Source organism: Aspergillus luchuensis, chromosome 3 (assembly GCF_016861625.1).
Source record: "Aspergillus luchuensis IFO 4308 DNA, chromosome 3, nearly complete sequence".
Taxonomy (NCBI): Eukaryota; Fungi; Ascomycota; class Eurotiomycetes; order Eurotiales; family Aspergillaceae; genus Aspergillus; species Aspergillus luchuensis.
This window is the reverse complement of record NC_054851.1, coordinates 188,389-209,487: the sequence shown is the minus strand read 5'-3', so window position 1 is coordinate 209,487 and position 21,099 is coordinate 188,389. Positions and strand designations below refer to the sequence as shown.

At 30.9% G+C, this 21,099-nt stretch overlaps 2 protein-coding genes across 2 annotated transcripts; one reads left to right on the top strand and one right to left on the bottom strand.

Moving 5' to 3' along the window:
* Positions 1 to 6,806: 6,806 nt before the first annotated feature.
* Positions 6,807 to 9,393, top strand: AKAW2_30054A (uncharacterized protein; the record flags this gene model as incomplete). Its single annotated transcript, XM_041686525.1, has 5 exons — positions 6,807 to 6,985; positions 7,055 to 7,268; positions 7,323 to 7,951; positions 8,006 to 8,364; positions 8,420 to 9,393. 5 exons carry the CDS (start codon positions 6,807 to 6,809, stop codon positions 9,391 to 9,393), a joined length of 2,355 nt encoding a protein of 784 aa, XP_041540501.1.
* Positions 9,394 to 9,841: 448 nt separating this feature from the next.
* On the bottom strand, positions 9,842 to 11,147 carry AKAW2_30053S (uncharacterized protein; the record flags this gene model as incomplete). Its single annotated transcript, XM_041686524.1, has 2 exons — positions 9,842 to 10,791; positions 10,850 to 11,147. 2 exons carry the CDS (start codon positions 11,145 to 11,147, stop codon positions 9,842 to 9,844), a joined length of 1,248 nt encoding a protein of 415 aa, XP_041540500.1.
* Between the last annotated feature and the right edge of the window lie 9,952 nt (positions 11,148 to 21,099).

Below are 21,099 nucleotides of genomic sequence, written 5' to 3'. Positions count from 1 at the left end.
CAGCTATTATCTATTTTACTATCTACTAATTTAACAGAATTGTAAAAATTAAAATATAATAATAAAATATTTTTTTTATTTTTTTATAATTTTTTTATACTTTACTAGCTGTAGGAGGGGCAAGAGGACTAAACATATTAAGAAAAATAATATTACAGATAAATATAGTATTAATATATATATTAATTTTTATATTTTTTTTTAAAAAGAATATTACCTGAGTGCAAAAGCTGTAAAAAAATTATTAATTATAATATATATTATTTTTCTTTACTATCTACTGGCTCAGCAGGATCATGTAGATTTAATTATATTAATATAATATTATTTTCTTAATTTTAATTTTATTTTTATAATAATATTATCTTTACAGCTTACAGGTTAAAATATAATCTTTACTTTCTTATAATTAACTGTAAGTATATATATAGACTATTCTATTTTAATATTATAAAAAGAGATATTTTTTAAAAGTATATAATTTAATTATAATAAATATTATCAAAATAATAAGTATATTTAATTTGATTTTTCCAGTGGATTAGAATTCTTAAGATTTATAAATATATTAATATATTAATTTATATAATATTTATTAGAATAACACTTATTACTATAATATTTATTTTTAATATATTTAAATAGACTTAATTAAGCTTAGTACCTGTGGAAAAGTATATTAATTTAATTTAAATTTCTATTATATATATTAATCTGATTAAATCTTTATTATCTATATTAATTAAATTTAAAAATATATTCTGCTATCTTTAAACACTTATAACTCTACAGAATAATTAAATAAAAAAATAAATGTTATATTATTATATTCCCCGTGGAAAGCCCTATTGAATAATATTATTTAGAAACTTATCAAATATCATTTGACTGTTGTCCCGTTCTGACAATTTCCCTACTAGAATATAGGATTAAATAGACTGGAATAAATATATTAAATGATTAATAATATAATATTAAAGAATTCAAAAATATTTTTATAAAATTGAAGATTTTTTATAAGAAATATTTTTTTATATAGAATTATTAATTTAATTTAAATTATAATAAAAATTTATAATCTGCAGTACATCTCCCTTTAATTATAATAATAATAATATAGTAGTATATTAAAATTTTATATCTAAAAATAATTATATTTAAAAAGAGAGAATATATAGAATTTTAATTATTTTATATTTTATTATATAATCACTATATACAAGTCATATAATGTTTTAGATTTAAAGAATTACTAATAATAATCTTTAAAATAATAATTATAATATAAGACTTACTAGAGATAATAAGAGATCAATTAAAAATTAAATAAAAGAAAAAAACTAGAAGATTAATAAAAAGTTAATAAAGAATTAATAAGAAAAAGAATAGAACTTACTAAAGAAGAATCAATCTTTAAAAATATATAAAATAACTTGATGCCTAGAAAATAGATAATTTTTCTTTTTTTTCTAGATTTATTAGTCTTTGTAAATACACAGGCTTTATTCAGATATGATTAGTTCTTGTAGTCTTTAGGTTCTCACACTCGGGCCCCAAGGCGGCACTCTAGATGTTGGCTGTTTGCCTGTTTGTTAGACTGACGCGGTTGGATGACAGGGATATCCATGCTTGAATCAGCCAGTCACTGGCCTACAGGGAGTGTGAGAACCTGAAGGCTACAAGAACTAATTGAGTCTGAATAATGCCTGTGTATTCATGAGAATTAATAAATCTAGAAAAGAAAAGGAAAACTATCTACTTCTTGAAGATTAAGTTATTTTATATATTTTTAAAAATTAATTTTTTTTAATAAGTTCTATTCTTTCTTCTACTAATTTTTTATTAATTTTTTATTAATCTTTCAGTTCTTTTCTTCTCTCTTTCAGCTGGTTCCTGTTTTGCCTTTAGTAAATCCTATTTCTTAGTTATTTTTTTTAAAGATTACTATCAGTAATTTTTTGGGTCTAGAAGATTATATAATCTATATATAATAATTATATAATAAGATATAGAATAACTGAAATCTTATATATTTCTTTTTTTTAGGCATGACTGTCCCTAGATATAAAATTTCAATATATTATTATATTATTATTATTATAATTAAAGGAGGGGGTGCTGCTAGTTATAAATTTTAATTATAATTTAAATTAAATTAATAATCCTGTACAGAAGGAATATTTCTTATAAAAAATCTTAAGTTTTATAAAAGTATTTTTAAATTTTTTAATATTATATTAATAATTATCTGGGATATCTATTCCAGTTTATTTAATCTTATATTATAATTTATTGCCTTATATTTAACTAGATAAAATTTTTTTAATCTTATATTTAATTTTATTATTTATATATAATTTCTAGATATTATCCAGGTATTATTCTAGTAGTAACTAGTATTTTATTATAATTTGTAGTTTATAAGAACTAAAAATTAAATTTATCTTAATTTTTTCTAACAGATCTACTAGGTATAAATAACTTATTTTTTATAATATTTTATATAATTTTATCCAGTAATTTGATAACTTATAGCTAGATTATTCTAGATTTCAGTTTTTTATAGTTATATAGACTTGCTGGCTAATCTGAAATAACTTATTTTATTAATATTTATTAATTTATATAGATTATTTAATTTAAGTAACTAGAATACTAATATATATAAAATTTTAAATTTCTATTATTTATACTGCTAGCTGCTTAGTTTCTTATTAATTTGAATTTAATTAATAAAGTAATTATAATTTTATCTAGTTAAAGAATATACAGAATTTATATTTTTATTTAATATAAAAAAAATAATTAGTCTATAATTATACTGGACAAGATTATTATTATAAAATTTAAAATAAATAGTAGATCTGACTAATTATTTTAATAGTAATTTATAAAAAGGATCAGGCGCTGGGCTATATATTAATTTATAATCTTAATTTATCTATTAATTTACAGATAATAGAAGATTAATAATTTTAATTTAATTTTTAATTATATATATAATTTATTTTAAAAATCTGTAATAAATTATAGTTCTTTATCTGATACTATTATATCAGATAGACTAGTATATATATAAATATACTAGAAAAATAATTATATTATTTCTATAAAAATAATTATTTTTAAACAGAATATTAAGCAGGTTTTTTTTATAAACTAGTTTATTATTATAAATATAATATTATATTTATGTTTATTTTTTAGAAAAAAGTAGAAATTTATTAAAATATATTATTAAAATTTATCCAGTACTAGTAGCAGCTGAAATAAATTAAAAAAAAGATTTTAATATATATTCTTTTAATAATAAATTATATAATTCTTAATATAGTTCTGGATATTCTTACTTTATATAAATTAGTAGTAGTATTTCTTGATTAAGATTTTTATTTTTATAATATCTAGATGGGCTGTTAAGAATTATTAATAAATTTTATTTAATAATTAGATATAAAGATTATTATTATTAAATATAATTAATTTATTTTTAAATTATAGTAATTTATTTTATAATATCTAGTTTTTATTTTCTGTCTTTACTTAATCTTAGTAAATTTATAGTAATTTATAGCTGTGGTTAGCTTATAATATATAATTTATTATAATTAAATTAAGATTTAATAATATTAATAATATAATTACAGTCTTATTATCTTTATTTATAATTATAATTAATAATATCTCTTTTTTTAGTTATTTTTATTTAAACAGGATTTAATTATAATAGTTCTTTGTATTTTTCAGCCTTCTGTTATAATATATAAAAATATTTATTAATATATTATTTTTTCTTAGATAATAATAGATTAGAAAATAAAATTATAATAAAAATTTAAATTATTATACTTGTTAGGTGTTAAGGTGTTTACTAATTATAAAATATTTTAAAAATTAATAATTAATATATATATTAAACTGTTTCAGTCACTGTAATTCTTTAAGTTCTAGTTATTATTCTTTTAATAATCAGATAATTACTAATATTTTCTTATTATAAATATTATAATTATATTTTACAAAAACTATTCCTTTTAAAAAAAAAGTAATAAAATACTAATTACTTTTTATCTTTTAAAAGAGTATTTTAGTAATAATTTTATTTACTATATCTGTTTCCAGCTTTGTTTCTTATATTAGATTATAAATTATTAGAATAGAAGTACTAATCAGGATTTTTTTAAGTATTATAAATATCTTCTGGTACTGTGCTGTCTAGTTAAAAAAAATCTTATTTTTTATTAAATATATTAAGAATTAGATAATTCAGTTATAATTTTTAATAAAATAGTAATAAAAATTATAGAATCCTAGGAATAACTGTATTTCTTATACTATTATAAGAATTTCTTATAAGATAATTATTTTTATCTTCTAAAAATTAATTACTATACTATTCTTTCTAATAATAAATTTTAGATACTTAGTCTAAGTAATATAAAATTTATATTTATAAATTACTATCTAAAGTCCTGCTTCTTGTAATTACTCTAAGATTTTTTTAATATAAATCTTATATTTTGTTTTATTATTACTATAGATAAGTAAGTTATTAATATAAATTATAATAAAAAAATCTAAATATTCTATAAGTACTTTATTTATTAATTATTAATAGATTACTGAGCTGTTAGAGAGCTTAAATAAAAATATTTTATATTTAAATATATTATAATAAAAATAGAATATTATTAAGTTTTCTAAGTTAAAATATATTTAAATTTAATAAAAGACCTGTCTAATATCCAGCTTAATAAAAATTCAGACTTTGCTAATATAGTATATTATTTTATTAATTAAAAATAATAAATATTAATTCTTTTATATAATAATATTAAGTTTTTAATAATTTATACAGAAATATAATTCTTTTCCAGATTTAATAGTTATTAGAATTAGAAAAGTAAACAGAACTAAACTTAATTTAATAAATTTCTTATATAGATTTTTAATAATATATTCTTTTATAATTTCTAATTTTTTAAGAATTATTTTATACAGGGGAGTATATTCTAGATAATTTATTTTTTTTAACTTAATTTTAAAATCTAGTTTTTATAAGGGAGACAGTATATCAGATATTATTTTAAAAAAGATATTTATATAATTATAATAGATTACTAGTAGTTATTCCAGGATTTCTATTTATTTAATTTCCTGCTGGTTATATTTTTTATTCTTAATAATTTAATTAAATTTATAAAATAATATTATAAAATTCTAGCTTTCTAGATTCTATAAATAGTAGAATATTCCAGTAATATTAATAAGTACTATATTTATTTTTTTATAAATATAGTTCTATTTTTATCAGATCTTAGGTTTTTCTGATTCTAGAAATTTTTTATATATTTATAATTTATAATTTATATATATCAAGGCATGTTTAGTATCTTAATAAAATTATTAGTAAAAAATTTTATTTAAATATTTCTTTTTTATTTTTTTTTTAATTTTTAGGGATTCTGGCTATACAATGGTTTTATTAATATAATTTAAAAAGATCTTTTACTTATAGAGTTATATTTATCTAAGAATAATATTATAATTTCTAATATTTAGAATAAAGAATAATTTATCTTAAAAGAATTAGTTATTTATAATAAAATTTAAATAAATAATATAAATAAGCTTAGTTCATTCTTTCCTATTAAATCCTGAAATATAAATAAAGATTTTTAATAGAATTATACTAAGATTAAAATATTTAACTAGTTAGATTGTTAATTAGATATTTATATAATTATAGATATTTATTCTAAAGTTAACAAGTATTTTAGCTTTTATAATTATACTAGAATAGGAGATTAAAGTTTTAATAAAAAAATTAAATTTAAGATTATTTAAAAGAACAGATATATTAAGTATTTAATAATTAATATTAATCTTATCTAAGATAAAAATTTTTTTTAAATATCAGTTTTTTTCATAGATTTCTTTATTATTTTTTTTATATTTTCGGGCTTTACTGGCTTTAAAATTTTAAACTATTTAAAATACCTATTCTTGGCTTAATAACCAGTTTTACTACAAATAAAATAATATTCTTTCTTTATATATTATTATTACTTAGTAATGTTTCAGGCTCTACCAGTAGTCTAAACTATAAGAATTATAATATTATTTTAAAATTTAATTACAGGGGCTTTAATTACAGGAATTTTAAAAAAATTATTATTTAAATCTAATTTTAAAATAATAAAAAAAGCTTTCTTCTAGACTTCTTAAATTTTATTATTCTTTAGCTAGTTAAATATTTAGAAATAATAATTTATAAAATCATAAAAAATATTATATAGTTTATTAATTTTTAATATAATTAATTCTATTAATTTACATATAGAATGTGCCTTTGGGTGCCGTCGACGCCAAAAAGGGCATTCAAAGCGGCCGTTTCTGGCGTTGTCGGCCCCGGAAACTTCGCCAAAATGGGCAATCCGTGGGTGCTGCTTCTAGCCCGGACAGAGCGGCACCCGGACATGTACCTGTAATACCGTTATTTTACCCTCAGCCTGCCCAGTTCACCCCCACCCAGCTAGCTATGACTCCTCTCCTGCTGAGCCGTCCCCATCAGACGCGACCGGCTGAGGACGATAGAACCCTCAGCGGCGTCACAGCGACGAGGAGGGAAAGGAGCTCCGCTCTTTAGACACCCGTAGACCTTACTTTTCATCCTGTCATAGTGTAGCAAGAGGCCAGGGGAGGAAGATAAATAGCCCTGTGCACGCCTGCTATTTTGTCACCATGATTCTATCCTCTTCACTCCTCGCGCTCAGCGCCCGTCTTTCACAGGCACTCTTCACACCATGGGATTCTCTGGCCTTCCCCGAAGAAAATATGCGCAACAAGAGAAGCACGGAGGACGTAAGTCCTACCTCTACTACGCTGAGCGTCGGAAGCTGCACCTCGAAAGAGGGCCAACACTGCCCGAGTATGCATCTAACACAAACATCTCAGCGGCCTCGGTCAGGGGGAAATGGAGTCGGTATGTCTTAAGTCCAGGGAATGCCTATTCCTAATCCCAGGCCACACTACTGACCGTCCTTATTGCCAGGTTCTGCTCCCAAGCTTGCCAGGACCCAGATACCCTTCTTAAGAATCTTACAGCTCCAGATGTTAAGTCCTGGTTTGACTGGATTGAGGAAAACTTCTCGGGCTCTATCAAAGCCCACAGTGCACTTGCAAACTATTGGAGAACTCTGAAAAGACTTTATTTCATTAAGAACCACCAGGAGATGGAGCCGAACATGCAGACAGACTGCCGTAATGTGAGTGTTCCCGTACGGAACTGGCTTGGAGGGTTGACTAATGCGGCTGTATAGTATATGAACGTTGTGAGTAGGCGGATGGGCTTGCGCAGACACCCTCTGCCCAAGCCCACAGCAGCATCAGATGACCTTCTACATTTTCTTGTCACTCACATGGCCCATTGCGACTCGGTGTTTGCCGATGAGAAGCAACGATTATATGTCTTAGCTGGTCTCAATTTATCGAGCATTTCCGCCTGCCGAGCAGTATCATTGTTTGACACAAGACATACTGTTAACCTTCAACCTGATGGACGCCCCCTCGAAACCTCTGGACCCAAGAACCCCAGTAATCGTACGAAATGCGAGAGCTCGTTTAAGAAGTCGGAGGACGAGGCGCCCTCTGGGGGTTCCAGCCATACAACGGGTAAAGACACTGAGATGAGCGAGCTAGAAGAAACCGATCTGGATGACATTTTCAGCCACCACTCCGATCTGGAAACTGCGAGCGACGTCGACTGCGATTCAGACGCATCTAGCGTTACGGATGACGGGTATCTCGAGGGCGACGAAGAGACCAACACTATCCTTTGGAGACATATTGAATTCTATATTGTCCGCAATCCGACTCCCGGTGAACGCCATATCCTCGCCGCTATCATAACGCTGCTTCACACGAAAGGGGAGGACCGAAAGCCGAGAATGTAACTATTAGACCTGAAGCAGATTATATTAATCATCTACTTACACGAATATAGCAAGAGGTTTGTGATCGAACATGAGGAAAACCTGATATTCGACCTATTAGGTCAGCTGATGGCGTTGGCTATTGACGATGATATATTCGTCGCGACAATGAAGGACGTGGCGGATATCTACACTGTGCCCATCCCTGCCCACCGGAGAGGTATTCAGATGAAAATAAAGAGAGACAAACTGGACATCCCAATATTTCGGGAGCCCGAGCATACCGCAGAAGGCTATCGAACATCTGATAGTCAACCACTTAAGTCGCGGACATGGAGTCGCAATCTTAAACGACTTGGAATTCGGGCTGGTCAGGCGCAAAATCTGACGCAGAAAGTGCTTCGCCGGGGTGGAATCAACGCGATCAACAGTATGTTTCCAGCAACATGAATGTTGACCCCTATAGCTAAACGCTCCACAAATAGACCAAGCCCCATCGTCTGTTCGTGATCAAGTTGCGGATCATGAATCTAATGCTGTGAAATATTACCTCAATGAGGTGGTGGACTTTGACACCGCAGCAGCATTTCACAAGCGACCATCGAACGAAATTGTGCAGCGGGAACTTCGCTCGGCAACACTTTTGGCGGACCATACCGCTCCAATCGGCCTCACGGATGCACAGTCTCGGAAAATATCCCGGGATCCGGAAGTACGGCGCTTGAGAAGGATTTCCCGGGGGCTCACAGCGAGAATCCGTGCGATGGGCCTCACTATCAAGGATGCGGCAGGGACGGAGGCTGGTGAACAGAAAAGGCGAGCAGACGCGGAGCTGAACAGCATGCTCACATGTCTCCGAGACAAAGCCAAGGAGCGAAACCGAAAGAGACATTTTAGGGATACCGATACGGCAATATTCAATCAACAATATGAGGGCACTTCTGGAGCCGCAAGCGGCGACGGACAGAGCCAGCTGCCTCGCTATTATCATATCTCTGAACGGGCGGAGCTCGTCCGTCTTCTGTGCTACTCCGCGCTCGCGGAAACAACAGAGGATGCCCACCATCGTCGGCTCGAGTATGTACGGCTTCTAGTCCGCTGGCAGCGTCGAAAGGAAAGCCCACGTCGAGGAAAGCAGGCAGCCGTCTCAATACAACAAATGCCGACCCCGACACCACCGAAGGCCGAAATTATACCCGAAAGATATGACCCCTTACAATGTCCGTTCTGCCTCTCAGATTTGCGTCTGCCCCAAGTTGACCGACAAAAACGGAAATGCAAGACGAATAAACTGTGGGACCACGTGGAGAAGATTCACTGCCAGGAACTAGCTGCATTTGACACTGGCAATCGTCGCTGTGGGATATGCAGCATACGAAACATTGATTTTCTGCCTTCCAGCAGGAATGAGTTCAAAAACCATACCCAGACGGTTCACGGAATCAGACTACGTCCCTGAATCATGTGTCCCTACCCTTCTGAACAATATTTGCGATCAGTAAATCGATGGGTATGTCATTATCACTAGTACTAATAACCTACTGTACTTCCAAGCGTGCATGTTCAGTCGACTACGTCGACCTGTAGCGTCATACAGGTGCGCTGGATCAGTCTTCCTGCACTTTTTCTTTTCTCTATCGATGCTTGAGTTCATCTCTTTATTCGACTCTGGTCCAGCAGTTGAGTACTCAACGGAAATGTCATGAAATGGCAAACACCATGCACTCATACAATATTTTGTGCCCTCTATTACGCTACACAGTAAGAAGTTCCTTCACGTGTTCGGCGTTATTTTCGTTTCTCCCGTTCAGCTCAGCACTTCATGCAAGATAACCCGGTCTGCTCGGAAGTTGAGTGGCGACGAATCTATTGACAGTTGGTTCAATGAGCTACATATCCTGAACTCTCTAGCCATCCTCATCATGATCATCGAAGGGAAAATGAGATTGCAACGCAGTCCGCTCTAGTTCTGTGTTGCAGTGCTCCGCTAAGCCTGCCTTAATCTGCCGTACGACGTCCTTCGACCGTCCTAATTGCTCATCATCAGGAACCCAGCCAAGAGCGTCAATACCTATCAGATCTCTCATTTCCGATAGCTCTTCCATTATTTCTTGTTCTCGATCATGGTCTTTTAAGATGCGTTGGATCTCATTTTCTGAAAACTGCATTGGACACGTAACGGCACTTGCAGGTTCCATATCATCGAAATGCATAGGCCAATTTGTAAAGGCCTGAAATATAGCATATTCGAGGGACAATGAATCACCTTCCCACGGCGCACTGGAACGTTTAAATAATTTCGCACGCAGCATTAAATTCTCCTCCCTCAATGCATCGAAGTGATCTGGCATTTGATTCATAGTCAGCGCAGCATAATAGAAATGGACGAGGCGTTTCCGTATAGTCTCTTGAACTGTCGCTTGCTCAAATTTGTTCAGTTGATTGAAATTGTCTGGCATATGAACCTCTGGTTTCGCAAGTCGCTCCGACAAAGGATCTCCCCAGTTTTGAAAATAATCTGGTATACCGGCGCATAAACAAAGCGGCAAAATAACAGCATGTTGCCAGTCGATAATTCCCGATATATCATTGGAGGAGTTAATTAAAATGTTATTCGGTGAAAAATCTGGGTGCCGAAGGGTAGGGCGAGAGAAGCGATGGTCTGAAGGGACTTCCAGATGAGGTATCAACCTTAAAAAGTCCAGGAGAAGTTGTATGTGAGTTGCCGGCTGTGCTTCCTTGAACTCGTATAGCTGACGCAAATATCGTTCAACATGAAGGCGAGGTCTGCCGAACTGTTTACAGAATTCAAGTTCACGTTTTGCAGGAGCCTCAAAGGCTGAGCGAAAATCAATCCCTAAATCTATTGTCAATACGACTGGACCATTCGTGCAGAGCAAAAGTGATTAACGAACATGGGCCACGATTAATTTCCAAGCGTGCTCTTTCTTTGTACCACCATTCATGCTGCGCTGTTGGGCCAACCACAATTTCGCTAGGGCCGCGCTGGTCATCTTGCACAGCTAGGGAGATTGCACGTTGCAATTGTGTTAAGTCTTTGCGATAATATAAACCCCCGCTAGCCGGAGAGCGGATACTCATGAACTGCTTTTCCAAGTCGACTATTTGCTTCATAATCTTTACCCTGGCTTTATTATCCATCGTAAACCATTGAGTGCTCAATGGCACGCCTTCAAGTTTTTCCATCAGCATGTATTCTGTACCGACAGGATTCGCACGGTTGGGGGCATAGCTGAGAACCTTGGGGACAGGAATGCCATTGGAGTGAAGAAGGTCAAGTGTCGCGGCTTCACTAGCCACAGCATAATGTTCTGGAACGGTGATTCTATATGGTATCCTAGCAATCACTGCATAACCATCTTTGAAAGTAGCCTGAAGAATCCGATTGAACCCCCCTTCTGCGATCTTAGAAATGAAGCTACGTCACCGGCATTTCGACTGACAGCATTGCATATAGCATTCAAGAGCGCATCGATATCGAATGGTACATATCGTTCACTTCGACGAAGTTTTTCGTTGAATCTAAGGCACCATAGATTTCAGTAAAACGCAATCGCCAGACTAACTTAGGTAAGCAGCAGGTGCTTACAAGAACCGACCCGACGTGTATTCAAACAGATTGCGACTGCTGCTAGAGCTCATGTTTCTCCTTAGTAACCTGGGTGGTAACCTAGGAATCCGGTATGAGGATTTGGAGAAAAGATTCATAGTCCGCGAAGGAAAATTAATTGACAATGTGTGTGCTGTAGAGACACTTATACCTGTCAACGAATGGATAGAGGCGATGATGATGATAATTAATAGTAAACCAAGGGAAAGGTCGCGGTCGTCTTAGAAGACTGCGCTCGTGTCTTGGCCAATTAGTCATTATTCAGACAACATCTATGATTGGCTGAGATTTGACGTCGCCACGTCAACATGCTCTGTAACTGTAACGATGAAAACCGTTCTCACGAATACCACTGTTTCTAACCAAACAGCCACGTGTCTGCTGTTCAATTGTAAAACTCCAAAGGCGGGGTAAAAATAATCAGCTCTCAATCAAGCCCATTTGGCATTGAAAAACAGAGTTTGTGCTCGCTATTTCCTTTCGTACTCCAGCTCCCTAATTTTATTATTCACATACATCTGCTTCGAAACCAATTCACACCACGCGCACGCCATGATTGAAAACGTCTTCGATAGACTTGAAGAATTTCACAAAAGTCTTCTGCAACTCGAAGATTTCGAAGAAGAAATCGGCACTGCACTGCAAAACAGACTTAACATGCTTGCAGACGAGGTACCCATGCTAATCAGGCTTGCTTCTGTTTCCAAGCTTGTTAAGCATGAACGGGATTTACCAGTCCGGCGAATCACTTACAATGTCAAAAAGCTTTCGGGAGATTGTACGCCAAGGTGGAACGAGTTTTTGAAACTAAACTGCGACACGCAATTATTTTTAATGCTCTCTTTCAATGGCCTTTCTTCTCTTCCAGACAAAGAGTTTAATTGGCTTGTGGATAATACTCAAGAATATCTAGGAAGACGAGCTTTTCGTTCGAACTGGATCCTGCGTGACTCCATTCGAAGAACCGTAGTAAAACTGCCACTAAATGCGAGCACACAGCCGTTCCTTCGAAGTTCGTCCCATTGATAACTGTTTTAGCGAGAGCTAATGTCTAGATAGAATACCACAACGCAGAAATTGATTTATGCGAACCAGGAGTCTTACCTGAGACAGAGCAACGTGATATAATGCCAAATATATGTAGTTCCGAAGCAAGCAGTAAGTTCGTTTGTAAATCACTTGTCGTACTGGGACTGACAGACGCAGATTACATATATCCTCAGAATAATGATACGACACCTAAAAACTATATACTGGGAGACAGTTCAAATCAATGTTCGTAATTAGTCAGATCAACAGGAAATCTCGCGACGCGTTTCAAATTTGTACTGGCAGACTATCAACCAGTACATGTGCCCATTAGAACCAGTAGACTAAGAAGCGGTGTTCCGGCAGAAATTCGCACGGTATGGGAGTAGTCTGTATAAACAAAGTGCCAGCAGAATATTGAGCAGTGAAAACTGCTACAATTTAATCGGCAGAAAAACAAACCGGCAAAATATTGAGCACAATTCTATCGGCAGAAAATCAGACCGGCCGAATATTGAGCGGTGAAAACTGCTACAATTTAATCGGCAGAAAAACAAACCAGCAAAATATTGAGCATAATTCTATCGGCAGAAAATCAGACCGGCCGAATATTGAGCGGTGCATGGCGTGCACAATAGAAAGGTTCTGCACTATTATAATAATAATTGTATTATAGTAATTTCTGTCCGCAGAATCTTAATAGGAATAGCATCTCAGTGATTAGTCATGTAATAATCTAGCCTTACCTAATCTAGTTGGTTTTTTATATGTAATTCATTAACAATTCTCACCAAAAGATGAGGTGGTGAAAACATACTAAGCCTACTTATTAATCACTAAACCTGTTTCATTAGTATCCTCATTATAATAATGACAGTTAGGGTGGAAAGATAACTTCATGAGACGCGACACATTAATCAAGAAGAGCCTGGAACAGTTAAGGCAGAAATTCATATTCCTCCACGAGTTAATATACGCTACATCACTCATGCAGGACTTGAAATTTATTAACCTCTTTATAATGGAGAGCAACATGCATGACTATATATACAGCCAGATGATAAAATACTCGTCGCGACACATAGTACATTCTAGGTTCTTGGCGCAGCAGAGCACCTGACCATTACACAATTTAGCCCGTAATTCCGCGGATTTACGCATATATATACATCTTTTGCACTATTTAGCAAACTAACTCAATATAATACTTTCACATTACCTCTGTCGCTGGAAAGCCAATTGCACCGTTGTCTTTAAAAACTATATTTTTCTAGGACTTTTAACTTACAATTCCTAATAGTCATCTTCTGCAAAGTAGCATATATAAAACCTTGTCCATATCGTTGCATGTCCTTATCATAGAAGACTAATATTAGCTTTATTCCTCTCTGCCATAGCCTATCTACTGACAAACCTCCGATGCAGCAATATCGACTGTGAATTCTAGTCAAGTATAATTTCTACAGAGAAATTATACCTAACAATCCCAAGCTTTTGAACATGGAACATGGCTACCCTCGCATACCAAACAGGTAGGGACCGAAAGTTATACCCAAAAGCAATCCTGATCAGGTACATCAAATATCCCGACCACGGGCAAATACTCCGCCAGCAGATATATCATTTTTAAGCATCATTTCCTTCCTCCATAGTCGAAGCAGCAGCTGACAGTATACCTGGTCAGGTCAGGATCTCACAATACTACCAGCATCAATGGTAGACACCAGGAAGATCCAAATGGTTGGCACCTGACTATTTATTATAAAGATTCAACGCAGCTCACGAACGGGAGCCACACCGCGTACCACGGATACACCCCCGGAAAAGACGTATGGGAGCTGGCGAAATCTACTCATGCCAGTATAAGGTCAGACTCCGTTTTTTTAAAAAAAAAAAAAAAAAAAAAAAAAAAAAAAACAGAAAACCCGTGTAGCCGGCAGAGAATAAACTAGATGTTACTCCAGAAGTCAGCTATGGACATCTGTGAGGATATTGGGATGGAAGTGATGATAGATAACATTCAAGATATGACGGAGCATGCAGGAGTCCATATCAGTACAACTATATCGGATTAGCCTAGAGTATTACATCCATATGGTTCCCCATGTTCCAGATGACCATTCACGTGACAGTAATTTTAAACATGGGGCAGGACTTGACCCAAACTGCCCCGCTCTCTGGCGTCAGACAAACTAGAAATTCGGGTACTGACGCGTTGAGATTTCTGTGAACGTTACCAGTATTCTTAAAGACACCATGACATACTGTCCGTTCCTTTACCCCTTTCAAATACAATTATCCCTTCGCACTTTCTAAATTACCCATATCTACTGGCATTGTGAGCGCGCAACTCAACATTCAGGAAATAATTTTCAGAACAGGTCAAGAGCGTAGACGCCTACGCCGTGTTCCCACAATGGGACTCTTTGCCGTACCGCCCGCGGAAGAGGGCGCTGAACGACCAAAGACCTTCAATGGAAGGCTCTGATGTGCGCTTATGTAGTGATGATATATGATTAATCATACCGGAAACTAACTGATCTTATGGCTAATGTGTTCTGCCTAAGATCAATCCAACTTTTTTTTTTTTTTTTTTTTTTTTTTTTTTCGAAAACGGGGCCTAAGAAACAGCCATAACGGGTCACTATACGAAACCTCGCCGCTATCACCTTTGTCCTCTGGACCAAATGAGTCGGTAACAGAAAGCTGAAGTCATGCTTACGGCAAGAGGGTCAGCCTAAGAATTTCATCATTGTCAACATCATCCACTTTGACCCACAACAGATTCTGTCAGTCAATCCGAACCTTTATGTGAAGCAAAATGTGTATAATAATATTTAAAGTATTTCAGGCTAATACTCACAGACAGAAGCTGTAAGATCTTAGTAATAATTTTTAAGATGGCTCAGTATGGATCAGTCAGAGTTAAAACTTTTATAATTACTTATAGACTGTTCATATCTGAAGTAATACCAGATATATCCATGGTTGTCCATGATTCCCGGGTGTCCAGGTTTTCTGATAAAATCAGTGTGGTGCTGCTTTCATAAATACTTGATTAAATTTATATCAGTCTAAAAGTTATTGCTATCTTCTGTATAGATATAATAATTCATAATGCTAGCATGATGTTGATAAACACAGAGTCAGTACAGTAGTTGGACAACCCCCAGAGGATAGTAATGGATTAATGATATTCCAATATACATGTTTCTAGACAACTGGTGGCGAGAATGTTCTATTTTTCGCGTCAGTGAGACATCATTCCATGTTATTTGACAACGGCTATAGCAAGACTGTTGTTAGACTTTCAAATGCATAAGACCCACAACTTGAGTCTTCCTGCGACAGTGTCTCTCGATGCTTCCTTGCGCCTTTATCTAATTCAGTTGGAAAGTTCCTGGTCCTGGAAGGGGTCAGTATCTTGATGACTGCTGAACAGACTAGAGACATGTTGTGGCGGGCATATAGCTCTTGAGAGGATTAGGGCAACGTCATTGGAAATCAAGATTTATGCTGAAAGTTTATATATCTGAGTAAATTGGTCTACTATTAATTTTAACTGCTTTCAGAAGAATACATAGTATCTGAAGTGTAATCTTATGTCTCAGTTCCCTGGAAACAGAAGGATGTTAGTATTCATCCAATTATATAATATTTATAAGCTGAGTAATAGATAAAGATATATATTTCTTTTAGTGTTTTCACAGGCTGAAAATGTATTATTATAATACTATTATATTTAATAAACTGTAAAGGCTTTCAAGAGTATAATATTAATACTTTTACTTTTTTTTAAAGTTATTAGTGAGATAAATTTGCAATAGGTATTTTGATAGACTGAAACTTAGTTTAAATTATAGCTAGTTAGAATTAGTAATACCAGCTGGTCTTTAATTAGTAAGTTAAGGCTTAGTCTAAATCTCTAAATTTTGGGCAATATCTATTTCTCTAGATATAATTTATTATTCTTAACTATCTGGTATTCTCTTTTTATCTTATAAAAGAATATTTAAGATTAATAAGTTTATATTATTTGAATAACTCCAAGAAGTGTGTAAAACCAATATGATGGATTTATATAGTATTATAGATATAATATTAGTAAATATTTTATTAGTAACTATAAATTAGTGGCTTCAGCTTAGTAATAATAATCTTATATTCTTAAGTGCTAAAGTGCTTCAGGAATATTATAGATTAGAAATAAACTGTTATAAAAACTATGTTTAACTAGCAGCCGGATACTGCTATATATCTGTAATTCTATTATAAAATCTATATAAGAATTATAGTAAAGACTTCCAGGATATATTTATACCAGATTTTATTTTGATATGGATCTGAAATCTCCTCAAAGATATTAGTCTTAATATTAAATATAATATTCCTATCTATAATATATATTTAATGATTAGTAATGATTAGATCCAAATGAAGGCCCGGACTGGATAATTAAGTGAACTGCGGCAGGTAATAAGAAATATATATAAATTAATTGTATAATACCTGGAGACTTTATAATCTTTTATTATAGTTATTTTACAGTGTGTAATAAATTCTTGTTTAGTAAAGAAGTATACTATTCTTAATAGTATAGAATATCTAGTTACTCAGCTCTTTTACTCTTTCATGGAGAAAGTAATATAGAAAAAAATATGAATAATATAATTTATATAATATAAGATCTGTTTAGTGCTGGGGTTTTATTCTAGTAGAATAAAGTATAAATCAGATCTAGCTATGAAAAGGCTATTTACTACTATACTTTATGATATATTGTCTGCTGTTTATGTTCTATATATACAGCAAATTAATGGGTCTGCTAATGTGAATTAAATGATAAAAAGAACATATTGTGCATCTAGATACCAACCAAAGCTGGGCCTGCGAAGTTTAATAGTTGAATGGACGCTAGACAGGTTACAAAAGCTTACTATTTGTCCTATGTTACCAAGCAAACTTTCGATGATCCACATCCAGAGAACTTAAATCTCCTACGGAGACCCGAATTATTGGCTGAGCTTGAACCACAGAAATGTTATAAATGATGTATCTTCCTTACATAAGGTTATATTAGACTGTTTTGTAAACATGAAATAAAGGAATTCTATATAATAAATACTATATCTAGACTTTCTTTTAAAATTTAGTATTTATTACTCTGACAGCTTCACTATCCGGCCTCGTAGATCATTGTTGGTGATGTTCATGTATTAACAGGAAACCACTAATACTGTAAGCTGGAATTAATATGGAAAGCGCAAATATAAATCCAAGGAAGAGGACTGAGACTTGAATTATTTGCCTAAAGACACAGCAGAGAAAGAAGCTGATAATCTATATATATAAAAAGTAAAATAAGAAAAAATATTGTTTAATTTTAGTATATTGATTATAATTAATCATTTAAAATATTTATATATATATTTAAATATATTTATTACTATATTATTCATTCTCCAATGCTGCTTTAATATAATAAAACAGAAACTTCTGACCAGGAGAAGCTATTAGAATGGAAGTTATATTAATTAATTTTAAATATTTTTAAAGATTTTACTAGTAATTATTTACCAGAGTCAACGGGACCCTGAAATATTATGTTTAATATATTAAATCTTTAGATATTAATTAAAAAAAAAGAAATTTTATATAAAAATACTTTGGATAATGCTCTTTCTAATATATAAATTTATAATATAATTATTATTTCTTATTTCCAGGATATAACTAATATTAATAAACAGGGACTGTGATATTTTATATCTAGGTTTAAAATTACAGCTAGCTGGTTTATTATAACTAGACTAATAATAAATTAATTTTTAATATATTTAAAATATCTTTTTATATAGCAGATATTTTATTTGTATAGGAGAGCTTTTTTTAGTAATTTTCTAGATTAAGTGTAGCTGTCCCAGTATATATAGTTAATAAGCTGAAATTTTATTTCTAGTTAACTGGAGAGATTAGTTATCTTTCTAATAAAATAATAAATAAAATAATTTTTATTACTAAGAAAGCAGGAGCCCAGGCTCTTAAGAAATATAATATTATTTATTCTGAAATAGTTATTGAAAATCTCATGATCCAGCTTTTAGTATAAGAAGTTTATAATAGTTAATTATTCTTTAACAAGCATATATATAATAAAGTTAACTGGAGAAATAATAGATTTTCCTGGAGATAATCTTTTCTTTAATTTATAATATAAGTTATACTACAGATTGTTTTTTAATATGCTTTTAGTAATATTAAGAAGTATTATTAATATAAGAATTTTATACTTTATTTTATTATCTAAATTATTCTGAATATTAATATTATATTAAGTATTCTCTGTACTAATCAGCTACAAGTAATCTAGTTTAAGATTACTTATTATATTAATAAGCTTAATAATAAGATTAATAATTTTATAGTATAATATATATTCTCAGTAGAAAAAATACTTAAAACCAGATTAGCAGATATTCAGATGGAATTCAAGAAAAGTAATTTAATTATTATTCTAGAAAAATTTATATATACTTTATAAGATTTGTATTTAATACTTTCTTATTTAATTATTATTTTTACAGTAGTAATATCACCAAGTTCTATAATTATAAAAATCCTGGAATTAAATCATCATAGCCAGACTTATAATTAATATAATTATTATGGTCTTCTTATACTAAAAAAATATGATTTTATCTTTATTTTAAATTTTAAATATTAGATTAAATATAATATAAATACCTGGACTGAAACAGTGATTTTATCTAAGAACTTTATTTATATAATAGCAGATTAATTTAGCCAGTATAATAAATATATAACTAAATTTTTTGCAGGTAATTCTGAAATAATATCAGTTATGTAATTAATCCAGTTAGAATTATAAATTATTTTTAATTATATATATACTGTAGTATGTCTGCTTTTAAAAAAATATTTTCTTAAAATTTTAGTTAAATTTCTTAAGTTACTACTCTTACCACACCATTGCTAGATATGTAGAGTAAAAAAGATTAAGAATTATATTTATATTCAGTATTAAGATCAAAGATATGGTTTAATATATTATAATCCCGGGAGTAAAAGCTTTGCAGTCTTATATTATAAATTATCTGTTAATCTTCTATAACTGTAATAAGAGATTAAGCAGTATATTCAGAATTAACTAAGAAAAAAGAAAATAAAGTAAAATCTAAAATTAAGTAAATATTATAAATTATATATTTAAGCTGCACAGCTTGAACATAATATAGAGCTAAATTTATAAGGATGCTATAACTATATACAGTTATATAAAAAGTACTTATATATAGAATAGACTGAGAATATCATTATTAAAAGCTATGAATAATTTTTTTTAAATAATAAAAATAGTTTAAGATCTATATTCTTTGAGCTAGTTTGTCTCTATTAATTTATAGTATAGTATAATTTAATCTAGAAAATTATTCAGGATTTTGATTAACATAAATTGAAGAAAATATAGAATATAAAACAGAATCTGCTAAATTATACTAGAACCTGCAGGTTTGCTGTTAAATAAAACTAGTATTTTATTTTAAATTTAAAAATAAAGTCATGGTAATGGATTTATTATAATTATTAAATATTTTTAATGGATTTTCAGGAAATTAATTATTTATATCTCTTTCAACTCCGGCTTCTTGATAGTGATAATAGTAGTAATAACTAGATTACTGATTAGATAGAGTTTTTAATTATTAAATTATTATATATACTTTATCTTCTACAAGAGTATTATTCTAATCTTTAAAATACAATAAACTCTTTCTAATATATCTAGAACCAAATTCTCATGGATTAAGTACACTACCACCAGTCACTGAGTTTATATGAATTTATTACTTTTAGCTGCTTACGCGCGGGTAAATATATATAATAATTTAATATTATACATGAGCTTGTATCCCCTGTTCTTTTATTAAATTAAGAGTCTGTTAATATTCTTATTTACTAGATAGTATAAGAGTTAGACACACCTAATAAAAATATAGAGTTAAGAGAGACTTACTGTATTTTTAAGAATAGATTTTTTAATAAATATTTACTAGAGACTCTGGAACACCAGCTCAACTTTATTAAAGTAAATTAGAATAAGTATTATATTCTGGAAATACTAATTATTCTTATACTCTGCATTCTCAGTCTGTCTGAAATAGGTGTAATCAAACAGGTAACTATATTTTTATATCACAGCCAGTAGATTACTATATAATGAATAAAAAGTCTTATTACTACTCTAGATTTATAAATAGGTGTATAGAATTATGTGCAGCAGTAATTACTTATTTAAATTAAAGAAATCTGCCAGTTTATATATATTATTAAATTATATTTTATCTTGATATTTTTATATAATATAAAAGATCTCTTCTATCTTATCTGTATCTCTATTATTATCTTTGAAAGTATATTATTAGAGATAAAAAAGAATAATCTAATAATAACTGTTACATGAATACAGATCTCCAGAATTCTATA